At 39.0% G+C, this 14,168-nt stretch overlaps 2 protein-coding genes across 2 annotated transcripts in view; both read left to right on the forward strand.

Moving 5' to 3' along the window:
* The first annotated feature begins 37 nt into the window (after positions 1-37).
* wdr54 (WD repeat domain 54) lies at positions 38-2,392 on the forward strand. Its single transcript, XM_033972823.2, has 9 exons — positions 38-351; positions 440-502; positions 576-642; positions 731-787; positions 1,383-1,510; positions 1,595-1,695; positions 1,787-1,949; positions 2,047-2,121; positions 2,207-2,392. The coding sequence occupies exons 1-9, from the start codon at positions 127-129 to the stop codon at positions 2,336-2,338; spliced, it is 1,011 nt and encodes a 336-aa protein (XP_033828714.1). The 5' UTR covers positions 38-126; the 3' UTR covers positions 2,339-2,392.
* Positions 2,393-10,503: 8,111 nt separating this feature from the next.
* Positions 10,504-14,168, forward strand: part of rhobtb4 (Rho related BTB domain containing 4) — a 28,525-nt gene continuing 24,860 nt past the window's right edge. The window contains exons 1-2 of the mRNA XM_055223983.1: positions 10,504-10,646; positions 11,224-11,334. The gene's annotated coding sequence lies outside the window, so the exon portion shown is untranslated. The remainder of the gene's footprint in view (positions 10,647-11,223; positions 11,335-14,168) is intronic.

The raw sequence follows: 14,168 nt of genomic DNA on the forward strand, positions 1-14,168 counted from the left end.
CGTTAATGCGTTCACTTTGTCTGATCTGTGTGTTACAATAATCGTTTTAAACTTACTATACAATAGTGCTTACGTTAACACCCATAACAAGTCAAGAAGTAATTTGAAGACACATAAACCTGCTAGATGTTTCACAAAGAAAAAAGTATCCAAATAAAAAACAGCGCCTCCGCGCTGTACAATAACCTGAGTGTGCTGCGCATCGCGCCACGGAAACTCACCTACTTCACTGTGGTCCACGCAAATGTGGTGAATATGGTGAGTGCATCTTGGGACGGACTGAATTACTCCCACCGCCAGCTACAATCCAAGGAGCCTAATGTGGCAACTAGCACATCACTCATTATGCAGGTTAGGTCATTAGTTATTGCACAGTCTTTATTACTATTTCTTTTTACTTCTAAAGAAAACACTAATTCTTATAAATATTATATTACAGGCCTCGTTCTGTGTTTTACCTTCACGTGAGCTGCTTGTGGTGACCTCCCAGAAAGGCATTCAGGTATCTAGGATTAATATTCAATATTATTCCCTGTTGTTGTTTTTGATTGTTTGAGTTTACTGCATCATTTCAGATGTATGAATCTGATGGTTCTATAATGGTGTACTGGCATGCCCTTGACACACCTGAAACACCCACAGGTAAACATGAAACTTCTACTCACCTATGATTTTAAATGAATATGTCTATATAATATAACGGAATGAAAAAAACTCATTTTTGTCATAGCCCAGGCAGTATTTGCCAGAGGAATTTCAGCAGTATGGGATAATTACATCTGCGTGGGCAAGTATTTTAAACATATCTTGCTAGTTTGAGATGAGCTAGAGCATGATGATCTTAGCACAGTGCATGTTGGTTTGATTTACTCCTGACTGTGATAATTTGAGATGGCTGCTGTAGTTCTTTAGGAACAACTTTAGTAGCTGCTTGGGTCTTGTATGGAAATATGGAAAGGTTGCTGAGTTCCAAAGTGAGTTTTCTGCTATTAGAGATATGTTTGACAACCTCCACCTTCCTGTTTCCTCAATGCAGCAACCTGCTTTTGAGCTGAACTACCACCAGTGTTGTCAAATTCAGACAATGTAATACATGAACAAAATGTACTACTTGAGCAGATAAATGTGTCAGTAGTGGAGGGAAAATGACATGCTCTCAAATGTTTAAATTTAGTTTAGAATTTAGTGGATAGTTTTATCCCAGAAAGAAAAAAAAATGAGAACTCAGTGAGCCCTTACCATCTCAAGCAAATCTTAATTGTTAAACAAAGGAGAAAACCCATTTCTTGTTCAGCAGTACATTCTGTACAAGCTTTTATTTTTTATTTTATTTTATTTTTTTACAAAGACGTACCTTATAACACTACACTGCTCTTATCCAGGTGTGTCATCAGGGTCTATATTAGTATTTGACATTCCAAGTAAAGGCAGTAACATCACATTATCGGAGGTCCTGGAAGAGCATAAAGAGCCTATCACTGACATGGCTTCAGAGTGCTCTGGTAGCCAGGTAAGTCTGAAGAGAAAATACCTTTTAATTAGAACAACAAATATTGGACCAACCTCCATCTATTGTTATATTTTATTTCACCAGGAGTGCATAGCTGACATGGTCAGTGCTGATGATGGAGGCAACCTGTGTCTGTGGAAAGCTGGCGAGGAGTTTCATTTACTGAACAAGATACCTGGTTTTGAGTAAGATTTGTTTTGTCACATGTGGTAGTTATGGGTTAAAGCCTGTTTCCTGTTGCTGATCTTTAATGATACTCCCTGTCCATCCCTCCAGTATGACCTGCTCATCTGTGAAGCTGTGGAAGGGCACTGTAGCTGCAGGTTATGGCACAGGACAAATCCGTTTGTATGAGGCTGTCACTGGAATTCTACATGTGGAAATTAATGCTCATGCTCGCTGGATTAACTCTTTGGACATTGCTCCATTTTCTGGCTTAGTAAGTTGTTGTAAAATACCTTTAAAAAAAAAAAAATCATAACACCATCTTAAATTCAAAGTAAAAGTTCTAAATATTTGTTCCCTCTGCTATTTAGCTTTTGTCTGCGGCTGAAGATTCACTAGTGCGTGTGTGGCACATGTCTTTAACTCCTGAAACCAACAGTGTTGAGGTAATCTTGTTTAAAAAAGTTTCAAAAAAGATTTATTTATTTATTGTGTGTATGTGTTTCTTACATGCATTGTCCCTTTTTAAAGGTGGCTCATTTACATAATGAATGTGTGACAGACACACAAATCTGTGGTGCCCGTTTCTGTGACGACGATGGTTATGCCTTTGCAGTGACTGGCTACGACCTGAGTGAGATCATACGATATACACAGACATAAAATAAGCTTTTGTGATCATTGGGGTCCACTGTACTGATGCAACATGCTTGTCATGAGTACAGCAAAAGATGAACATATAGTTACTTTGTTGTACAGTGTTGTAAAATACTTAATTTAACAAGGTTTACATGTATATAATTGTAGTATTAAATAAATTCAAATTAATTCCTCATAGATTCAACCTTTGTGCGATGTTGCTTAAAATGGTTTATATCAAGAATGTTAAGAATCCTGTATTTTATTTTGGATCCAGAATCACATTCTAAACCTTCACTGGCAAACTTCTCAATACTGCACTGAAAAGTCCCTTTACTCTAGAGCCACTAGATGGCGATGAATGTAAACCTTTATACTCTGCCATGTAGGTTTACACAGGGTCATGCTAGAGGTGCCTGATGTGTTTGAACTGTACATATGAATGGGGCTTTATTATAACATCTCATGACCATGCATTTACAAAACAGATCATTCTATTACCATGACTGCTGTGTTTCTGTTTAGAGATACACACAGTATTCACATAACCATCAAGAGATCAATTCCAGGAAAATAGCCTCAACAATAAAACTCTAAACTCATCTAAACTGCTCACTCATCACTGTAGTTTGAATCAGTTATGGAGATTACCCTAACAGACATGAGTGTAATCACCTTACCCATCTTTCTGACATGCTAGAGAAGCAGGTCAGTGAGGTGTCTTGTTTATCAGTGTGGGGCTAAGCATTAAATCCCTCGGTCCTGAGCTTTGCTGGTTTGCAGTCAACACTGATCACATAACATCATCTGACAAGGCTGTTTTGAGCCCACACACATGATAGGTTGCATAATCTGAATTTGGTAGATAAGTTGTTTTGCCCTTATAAGCACGGGAGACATGAAGACAGTTTTCAACTCATTCCTCAGTTATATGTTGTTTTTTTTTTACTTCAGGCAATGCAAACAAAACTTGAGGTCCTAATGTTAAAAGTTTGTATGAGATTTCACAATTTATTCAGTTGAGACCATTTCCATCAGGACATTCCTCAGACTTTACAAACACAAGTTTCATGGGCTAAATCCAAGTCTAATTTATCACCCAGATCTACTCCAGGGAATAAAATAAAGATCATTACCACGGAGTCCAGTTTCCTACCAGTTATAGCCTACTTTTAGTACACTCTGAAATAAGCACAGATGCCGTCTTCTTCTGTCTTCACCTAATTAGTCAAAGGGCACAATTTATAGAAGCATGTTGTTGAAAATGATACGAGTATGTAGGTGTATCATACTGTCTTGTTTTGGTTTGCAAACCAGAATGTTTTAGTTAGAGAACAATTTATCCTAGCCTGTCTGCTCTAGTGACAGTGACTTGTCAAACGTGAAGCCTGCTGGGACTGAGCCTTGCCAAGTGGGATAAGGATTGTAATCTCTGTACGGTTTGTTGCTACACAGCGGCCATTTGTGTGTTGGATGGAACCACCTCGCATAAAGACATCTTCTGCCTGAAATTAACAAACTACTACAATGAGACAGTCTTACATGTATGCACTATCGGGCACAAGGAAGACAGACCACAAACGTTGTCTATATGTTACAACAAATTACGGGTAATACTTTGCAGCTGATGTCAGCAACATGCTCTGGGTGTGTGATGCTAACTATAAGCTCTGCTCTGTCTGTAGCTCTGTTACTCAAGTTAGACTTTAATCACAGCTTTGTTTTAACACAATCTGACCATAAAGAACTGACTAAACTGGGACTACAACAGGTGAGCTGGTTTTGGCTGCTTTAACACGTTTCTCTCACATAAAATTACAGTAGGATAGCTAGCATTAGCCACTCTCACTGTTTTTGTTGCAAATCAAACCACTAAACAGCACCATGAACACTCCTATTGATTAGCCTTCTATTGTAATATAGTCTTGTCTATCAGGATTTTTGAATATTCTTGCTAAACAAGAAACGCCCTTGTCTGAAATGTATGCATTACTTGTAAATATAATTCTCTGAATTGGGCGTGCAAGGTATTTAGGCTCACTCCTTCAATTGTGTGTGATATTCATTAGGCCTAATCCTCCAGTTGGGTGTGATTTGCATTCAGTGAAGGCTTATGAAAAACAATAAGGAAAGTTTCACCACTGATCCCAAGTTTGAGCTGAGTTATATTTCTTTACTATGATATTCACTCCATAACTAAATGTAGAAATTATGAGTAATGACATAGCTGCATAAAATAGTTTTTAATCGAAAATACTGAAATACACTATCAAAGCTAAATGTAGTGTTGGAGTCTCTCAGAGCGATATAGCACAGTAACTCTCATCTTTTACAATTTGGAGAGAGGTCGTAAAAGCCAAAAGTAAAATCTGTCAACTGGACAAAATGTTGTAGGAGTGAAGGAGTTTCACTGCTTCTTCACTTCTGGTCAGATTACTGATGGACACTGCCTTATATCTGACGTTTTGATTTTACTTTTGGCTTTTACGATGGATCAGACCTGGACGACTAAGGGATTACACAGACAATTTGAAGTGATGATATTCTTTCATGATTGTTTTCTGTCATGTCATGCCTCATGGTTTTCTATAACAAAACAAAATACAAGGAGATTCCAATCACGTTTTATATCGCTGCTATTATTACAACAACATAAAGGTCAGAGGTTAAGTTTACTATTTTAAAATCCATGATGTAACTTTGATCTCTGGGACAGTTAAGCTCTGTAGTGATGTTTTTGCAATGATTTAAGCTACTCCTGATGTAAAATATAACATTAAACCAGGTAAGTTTAAAATATGGGCCTGTCCTAGATGCCTAGACACTCCTGCATATTCCTAGTGCCATCATCTCAGAGGCGTGGACCGGCAATGGGATTTAGGTGCATTAGTGTAAAATAAACATGATCAGACTCCACCATCTGCACTGAGATGGCACGGTTGCTTAGCATCCATCTACTGTTTGGGCTGCCTGACGTGGATGTGCTGACGTGATTTGTGTATGTGTGGCTATAGGCACAGATGGCACCGTTCAAATCAGGATGGATGCAAATGTCAACAAAAAACAAAAAAAAACTGAACTAATAAAAAGCTTTGTTAAAGATATACACTATGTAACTTTACTGCTGTAGGGTAAGCCACCTGCTTTACACGGAAATGGTGTCGCTTTCCCAGGAATGTTCCACAGTATGACATTAAACATACCTATACAGTACTGCATTTATTCTGTTTACAGGTGTTTTTATTGTTTATCCCGTAGTTTTGTTCAAAACATTAAGAAAAAAAAGCAACATTTTGATAACTTGCAAGTCTATAAAACAACAGATTTTGTCACAGTTTTGCTACTCCCCGCTCTTGTTTTGTATTTTGATCCCAAAAGGTGACATGAGTTGAAGAAGGGGGTGAGCCAAGATTATATTTAGTTGCATATAGTAAGGCTGGGTTCACATGACCTCTTTAGTCAAACACATTCCACAGCTGTTCTGTCTGTCAACAATAATGCAATTGATACACCAAATATGGTCTCATTTAGTGCGCCATATTGCACCATTTACTTACTTCATATTCTTCCCAGAGGGTAAAAATGTAAAAAGTAGTGTGTGAAATGATTATATTATAGTCACTGACTAATCAACTGATTTAATAGCTGTTTGGTTTATTGCACATTATGGTGATTAAGTGGTTTAAAATAACACTGATGACCCACAACATTTAGCAAGAGCTTTAGCTGTCACATAACCTTGGTTTTGTTTTCTTTGCTGAGTACCTGGTGCCTCCTCCCATCTGGCTCCCTGACAGCCTGCCAGGACACAGCCAGTGATATGAGCCTAAACACAAAGTGGTAAATGGAGCAGAAGTCCAAACATTGTAATCTGCTCCTGGGACCACTGGAAAGTATAGTGACCTGGACATTTGTTAGGCCACTTATATAACATAGCACTGACTGTACGCTCCCATAAGGAAAAAGAACAAAAAATGTAACTTTTTTGTTTTATAGAACTGGCCAGATTTTACATATTGATTTGAAAAGTGTAAATGATCATATGAAACCTGTCTGTAAACAACCACAACAGTTTGTTTTCCTTTAAAATGTATATTTATAAGATCATCACAATGAGATTTAAGTAAATAATTTGTAAGTTTGTTTATTAAGATAAGAGAACGATAATAATATTGCTAATACAAGTTACAATATCTGGTACTGATGCTTTACATACAACATTTTAAAGTATTGCAGCAGCTTTTTGTGACCTTTTTCAACCCTCAAACATGAAATCAATCTGCAATCAACAATAAAACCCATGTACGCTTGATAAAACCTGAAGTTGTGACACACATGCAGCATAGGCCTGTGCCAGGACAGAGAGAGTTAACGTGCTCATCTTTGTTTCCATGGTGACCCGTGTGTGCTGTCGGCGTGGTGACGCCAGTGAGGAGCGCTGCGCTGTGGCCGTGCTGACATGAGCCATACGTGCCAATACCCAGCTGACTGCTCACAGCGTACGCCAGAGCCTATTCATAGCACCTCGGTGACGCCCAATAGGGACACGGTCTCACCCAGACGACCAAGCGGGACATCTACCCCCAAAACAGACTTCTGAAGGGAAAGACTGAACAAAATATTACGTCTTAACTTCAGGAAGGTGACTTTGGCTCGAATGTCAACAAATCTGTGTGATCTGCAGATAAATCAGTCTAATTTAAGTTGTTCATTTGTCCAAATAATATGACGTACACAGTGACTTTTAACTGCTTGAAGCTTTATAAATCCATCCAGAACAACAAGAGGACGTTTATGACCTGCTATCTACAGTATAATCCTAATCCTACTAGAATTCCCACTGTATGCCATCTGTACCGTCACTTTTGACAAACATGATAAAAGATCACGATGAACACTTGTATCCGTGAGATGCATGAGAGATTATCCACACTACTTCTCACTCAGTGCTCACTTAAGCGCTGCTGGAGACTTTGGATTAGAAACACATCTCAGACCAACATCTATGAAAGTCAGAGTGTGACTGATATCCTCAAAGGCTTAAGGTTCTACTATTGGCACAACATTTGTATTTCTATTTCATTTATAAATCAGGGTAATGCACGATTCCATTAAAGGAGACATATTACCAGTACTGACTTTTAACTGTGTTATAATCGTTCTCATGCATCATTAGTTTACCCAGAGTAGTTTGAATGTTTTATGCATGTTTGAGTAATCCTGTATCGCCTTGTGTTTGAGGCTTGAGTGCTCAGATAAGTTTGTTTACACATCCCCCTTATCCCCGCCCACAGCCCTGTACAGGATACTTAAAATTCTTTTAAAAAAAACAACAAAAAACACAAACGTTACATATTTTTCACACATAAAAACAATGAATATCCACTGTTTGCTGCAATGTTCCTGTTTCTATTGTCAACTCATTTGGATTATGTGTTTTACAGTGAACATACAAAATAAACATCTACATTTGTGATGGATTATTACTAGAATACAAGCTTAATATGTCTTCTTTAAGCTTTTGAGCACAAGAAATAATCTGTATACTATTATGCAACGATCTGACAGATACTACCCCGCTAGGCCGATGCCGGTGGATGCAAATGATGTGTGTGTTATGTCTGTGTGACTTTTGTGTCGTGATCTTTTGTGTCTACGTTACATGTAAAAAACTGCATTGTTTGTTTGTATGAAATGAGCTGATATGGACCTTTTACGTGGACCTGAGTTCAGCAGTTTGGCCCCTTAGGAGAAAAGCTGACAGACAGTGGATGGAACTGTGTGGACTCTCCCATTATGCCCCTTTTGTGCCCAAGTCTGTGCAACAATTGTGAAAAAAGCAATAGCTGCATGCAACAAAAGTGCTTCACAAGTCCTTTTTAGAATAAAGGATGCACCTGGCCAAAACAGAAAAATATAATAATGAAAATGTGATCAGCAGTTGTATTTACTATAAGTGTTTTTACTGCACAATTGTCATGTTACGTACTGTCGTAATCTTATGCCTGATTCATGTTTCTGGACTGTGTTGCTTAGGACCTGCTTCAGTGAGAGATAAGAACAAGTCCAGACAGATCCACACTTCTCTTTGCTCACAGTTTTCTTTCTTTTTACATTTGACAAGAAAATGGTGCTGTTTTCTCTGATTTTCATCCTCTTTCTCAAGCTCTTTCTCAAACTGTGGTATGTCTATCTCTGGTGTTACGCAAGGTCCTTCAGGTTCTTCTCTAACAGCTGTTCATTTTGTAGTTCTGCCCATTCAGAGTTATTTTTATTCACTTTTTTGTCCTCCTTTTGGACAATTTCTTATTTAAAACTACAACAGAAATGATGTAGTCCACTTTTAGACTTGGTTTAGCCCAATATAGACGTGGTTTAGTTCTTGTCATATTCAGAAAGCCAAATCTTTTGAGGAACTAGGTGTAAAAACTCAGAACAACTGGCATAATTTAACCTTCTTTTGCTATTAAAGTAATTGCTCATGCTAATATTTTGCAGTATGTTTATAAAAAGCAAAATGAATAACTTGATTACTTTGATGGCTGTCTATCTTTATCCAACATTTGTCACGAGAATGGTTTCAATAATTCGATAATTTTCCGAAAAATTGGGGCTTTGGGTCAAATACAACGTGTAAAAGGTCTAAAAAAAACAGTTTTTACAAAATTGTGCACGCATTTTACATCGAAATATACACAACTGACCATTGCAAATCAATCATCATTCCTATCCAAGCGTATTATTGTTTCGTAGGGTGTAGTTGAAAGCAAAGTTTCAGTTTCCACCCAGCTTTGTGTGTATCTGGGTTGGTGTTGATGTGGCAGGTCCAAAACATAGAACTACAAGTCAAACAGTCTGAGCTATACACAAACATTGATATTACAAAAGTGGTAATGGAATGAGGTGTTGTCAAATTACACTGAACCAGCCTGTCTTCATTTGTCACATGTCATTTCAAACTGGACTATTGCCAAGTCAGGAGCATTTTATTGTATTTAGACTTTCACTGCACTTTCCATCAGGGTGAGGAGGAAAAAAAGTGTACAAAGGCAAAGCATGTCCATGTGATGATACTACACTGTTAAACAACTGCAGGATAATGATGTTAGTAAGTTTACTCATGATGGTGACAGTAAGAGTGTTTGCCTTCTGAACAAATGAACACTGTTGTTGTGTCATTGGGCAAGACTCTAAACCCACCTTGCCCCCATTGTCTGTGTACACTGGGGTGTGTGTGAACAGGTGAGTGGTTCCTTGATGTGAAGCTTTAGAGCAGGGGTGTCAAACACATTTTCACCAAGAGCCATATCAGCGAAATGGCTGCTGTCAAAGGGCCAGATGTAAAATAAATGTAACTACTTTTTAAAATTGTAATTAACTGTTTCTGTATTTATTACTTCTTCAAGTTACAAATATTACATATGCATTTGATGTAAAAAATAAATAATAAAATAAAAAGCTGTGTGACTGCATGTCTCCTGATAAAATAACACTTTAAGCTCATAGCTTTAAATTTACCTTGTCGAGGGCCACGTAAAATGATGTGGAGGGCCACATTTAGCCCACGGGCCTCGAGTTTGACACATGTGCACTCTGAACTTGGATGTGATATTGCCCTGACTTATCTGTAGGGAACCGTTTATGAAGCATTATTTATGTTTCAGTTTGTTGTTTAGTGCTTTTAATGTCTTTTTTTATTAAGAGTTTTGAATCACCTTGTGTACGAGTTGTGCTGTACAAATACACTTCCTAAGCCCGCAGATGTCCAGTATCCAAGCACTACCACGTCCCATCCTCAAGTATTTCTTTTATAAATGTGCACTTTTTTTGGATGTCAGTGTTTTTGCTGACGTTTCCACCACCCTGTAATGACACAGTCCTACCACAGCTTGCTAAAGTGAGAGATTAGTGTTGTCTTTTAAGCAGAAATAGGTAAAATTGGACAATAGTGCGTTAGTTTATGTGTGACATGAGCGCGCGCACAGATTTATCCAGTCATAAACAGCTTCTCCTCCTGTCATCCCTGTCCTCCATCCTTCCTGGGAGCCTCCACAGTCTCCACTTTATGAATGGATGGGTGTGACGGAGCTGACAAGCAATAAGGCTGTCGTCACCACGCACGCACAGAGACGCTGGTGTGCGTGCTGTCGCGCTCGGCTATTGCCCCAGAGTGAATAACTGAGCTCTGCCACCGCTTTGGGATAGACATCGAGGGAAGAGGGAAGGGGAGGAGAGGAAGAGAGAGGGAGAGAAAGAGAAAGAGAGAGAGACTGCGCCGAGTCAGACCCGCGCACACCCCAACCAGAGAGCGCAAACTTCAGGCGAGAATCCGGTAAGACACGAGACAAGACACTGGGACAAAAACAACAACAACAAAGATGCGGTAGAAACAAGAACAATGTGTGCTTTTTGTGCGCAAGCGATGTAAAGAAATGCGCACATCAACATGCGAGACACGTGTGATGAAGCGCAAGCTGGAAAAAAGAGGAAAGATTGTGCAAAAACTAAACTAGACTATTTATCACATGAGATCAAAGCGGAGGAAAGTGATCCAAACAAACCAAAAAGTGCGTGCGTTTGTCCGCGTAGGTCCACGCTGCGTCTGAACCAACAAAGGAACGTGGAAAAAACTCGCATCAGGACCACAGCCCAGACAGGCTCTAGGCGCAATAACGCACCAAGCCCTGTCTGCCTGCAACGTGCTTTCAGACATGCAGCTTTGGAGACATGCAGTCTTCTTGTAATTACGTCCCCACTGGCGTCTCTTTGGTTGTCTAAGGCGGGACAATTTGCAGTTTTTTTACTTTGTCAGAGCAGGCACGTAGAGTCAGGGCTTTCCTTTTGTGCTGAGTTTAAGTGTCATCTAACGGAATGCTCTCCAAGTGATCGCATTTGTTTATGTGCCTTAGAGTTGAATGGGCGTGAACCTGAAGTAATATCCAGAGTGAAGAGAAAGAGATGTGTGGACAGCGAGGGAAGAGCAGCTGAACACATCTACCAGCTGCGAATGCTTTCTAGAGGTAAGGCTTTGACACTTTGAGAACCTGCACATTTTAAACTCCAGCTAAAAGTGTAGCATGTGTGTTTCTATATGCAACCTGTAACCTGTGAAGACTTGCATGTGGGATTTTGCATAAATTGTATTAAATCGTGCAAATTGATCAAGCCCCAGTGGCAAATCAAGATGTTTATTTGAATAGATTTAGCTCAAGAAGCCTCATCATCATATTTCACAATTTGTGCTGTTATAAATAGGCTTATGTATGAGTACCAGTTTGTTGCACAATTGTTGTTGTGTGTAACAAAGTTTTTAAATTAATTACATTTCAAACAAGTGTCATTATTCTCTTTGAAGCATAGTTTAGTCTCCAGATGTTTCAGATCAAACTACGTTCAAAAAGTTGCACAACTTAAACCCAGTGCACAGAGGGTCAACACGCCGTTTAAACCTTTCCCACAGCATTTTGTTTTTATACCAGCAGCTAAACCTGAAATGCTGTAGAAAAACAAAAAAGATGCCGACATACATCTGTTGTATTTTGTTGGATCACTCTGTTTATCATACATGTTTTATTTAATTTAATAATTTCTCTGCAAATATGAGGCCAATAAGCTCTGATTTGAAGCTGTAGAGCTGATCCGTCTCTGTGCCATGTGTTGTGTCTTGGTCCCACAGGCCCCTATGAGCGGGTGTGAGCAGCAAGGCACAAATTCAGCTTATAATTTGAACTATAAAAAGCATAGTGTAGTCCTTCTATGTGAAAACTGAAAGAATGTGGCTCTTTTAAAGCAAAGAGACATGAGTGCAGCAGTGTGTTTTACTGTGAGTATCAGAGATGTGCGGCTCATGAGCTGGATGCCCATTCTCCACATGTGTAAAACTGTGACTATTTTTCCTCTACCTGCAGAAGCCAGAAGAATATAGCCTAGAAACCAAACAGCTGTCAAAGATTTGCTTGCGTACAGCAGTGCAAAGAATAACAGTGGTCTTGCTGGACATGTTCCCATGTTTCCATGTGAGAAGAAAGCAGGTGGCAGAGACAGTTATAGTTTGTGTACAAAGTTGACATCAGTTCTTCCGCTTTGTCCCACATGACTGTGTTTTTCTATCAGCAGTGGAATTTGAACCATTCTTCCTTTGGGGCGAGGCCCGGCCCTCTGTCTGCTGCTCAGGCTCAGAGGAGGTGCTTGTCTGCAGAAGAGAGGACTGCTGTGTATGTAAACCCAAGGGTTTTCCATTGTGACTGTAGCAAACATTCCTTCTTGTGGTATGTTGGAAAAATGGAGTATGCCAAGCCTGCATGTGGGAATGTTGTATGGAATGATAAATTCATTGTTGCCTCAGTGTTACACTTTGACTGACTGCTGCAATTGACCACCACTGTCACTGTGCAGAGGTGTTCTCTCCTTCACCTGTGATGTAGTATTTGTAGTAGGTGCTACAGTAAGTGTTGATTGGGGGCAAATACATGGGGCCAGTGATGCTAAATGAAGCCAGCAGAACAGTTCTAGCATGGATGTATATATTTATATATGCTTAATAAATGGTGCGTACGTGTAACTATGTTTGCAAGTTGATCCCTGAGTGTCTTTTTCTCCAGCATCTGCTCCTCTCATTTAGGGCGGAAAGCCAATCCTCTCACCGGCACATGACGGCTGATTTGGCATTCGGATGTAGAGCGGTACAAAATCACACAATGCATTTCACACCTTTGGAGGTCCTCTGAGACTTCCATACTGATAGCTGTGGATGGGTGGAGCTGTTTTATACTCTCTACAAGTACAGGGGCTTTTTACCTCTGCGCCTAATATTTATATGTCAGCACATATTGTCTATATAGTCAAACACACTAATCAGACTATATGTCTGACTAGTGTGTTTGTTTATTTTATTTTATTTTTTTAATTTTGTATTAATTAAGTAAATTATTCAAGTCATGATGTTGCTATGTGTTTGTTTCGTGGTTCATATCAGTGCGTTTAATGTTAAAATGTGCCATGGACACATTCCTCAAATGTGGAATAATTTAATAGCATAATAATAATGCTACAAGTCTTTAATTATACCTTCTCTGGTTCCTAGTAATAGCTTTAAACTAATCCTAGAGAGAGAAACACCCAAGTACCATTCCTGTTAATCAAGGTTAGACGGGTTTCAGTGAATCATAAAACAGTTGGGTTTTAGTCATAGACTGTATAGTTTTAATCTATAATTGTGTATTTGGGTTGTGTGCTGCCCTTAGCTTTGGTCAAATCTATTTTTATGCACATGTGTTACTCATGAATGAGACACAGTTTAGGTAGTTGAGGCGGGCGTGCTCTTGTGTTGGTGTTACTTACACAGAGCACACACAGACAACAGGCTGAATCAGATTTGATAACCTCATGTAGCAGGTTGAGATGAGAGCGCTGTCATCACTCCAGTCTGTGTGGTCTGCTCACACATCCAGTAGACTTCTCAAAGTGACACACTACATATTATACACTTTGCCTATTTCAGCCCTGATCTATATTTAGATACACACCGATGGCAGAACCGAACAGGGATCTGCCAGATTATTTGCAACACTGATTTGTTTTGAATCCTAATTATTGTGGTGGTAGATCTTATATGGTCATCTTAGGACAATAACAATCTCTTAAAGAAATCTCTTTTCCATTGGGTGTATTGTAAAATAAATAATTAATAAACACAAGCCATATCATACCTATTTATGTATTGCACTATGGCATAATTGCTATTACATTCCTCAACACGGGTCATGTTATACAGTAATATTGATTTACTGAGTGTTATCATACTTCATAATGACTGTCATCGTTGCAGGTCAGATTGCCGTCCACTCGATAGAAT

Source organism: Periophthalmus magnuspinnatus, chromosome 9 (assembly GCF_009829125.3).
Source record: "Periophthalmus magnuspinnatus isolate fPerMag1 chromosome 9, fPerMag1.2.pri, whole genome shotgun sequence".
NCBI lineage: Eukaryota > Metazoa > Chordata > Actinopteri > Gobiiformes > Gobiidae > Periophthalmus > Periophthalmus magnuspinnatus.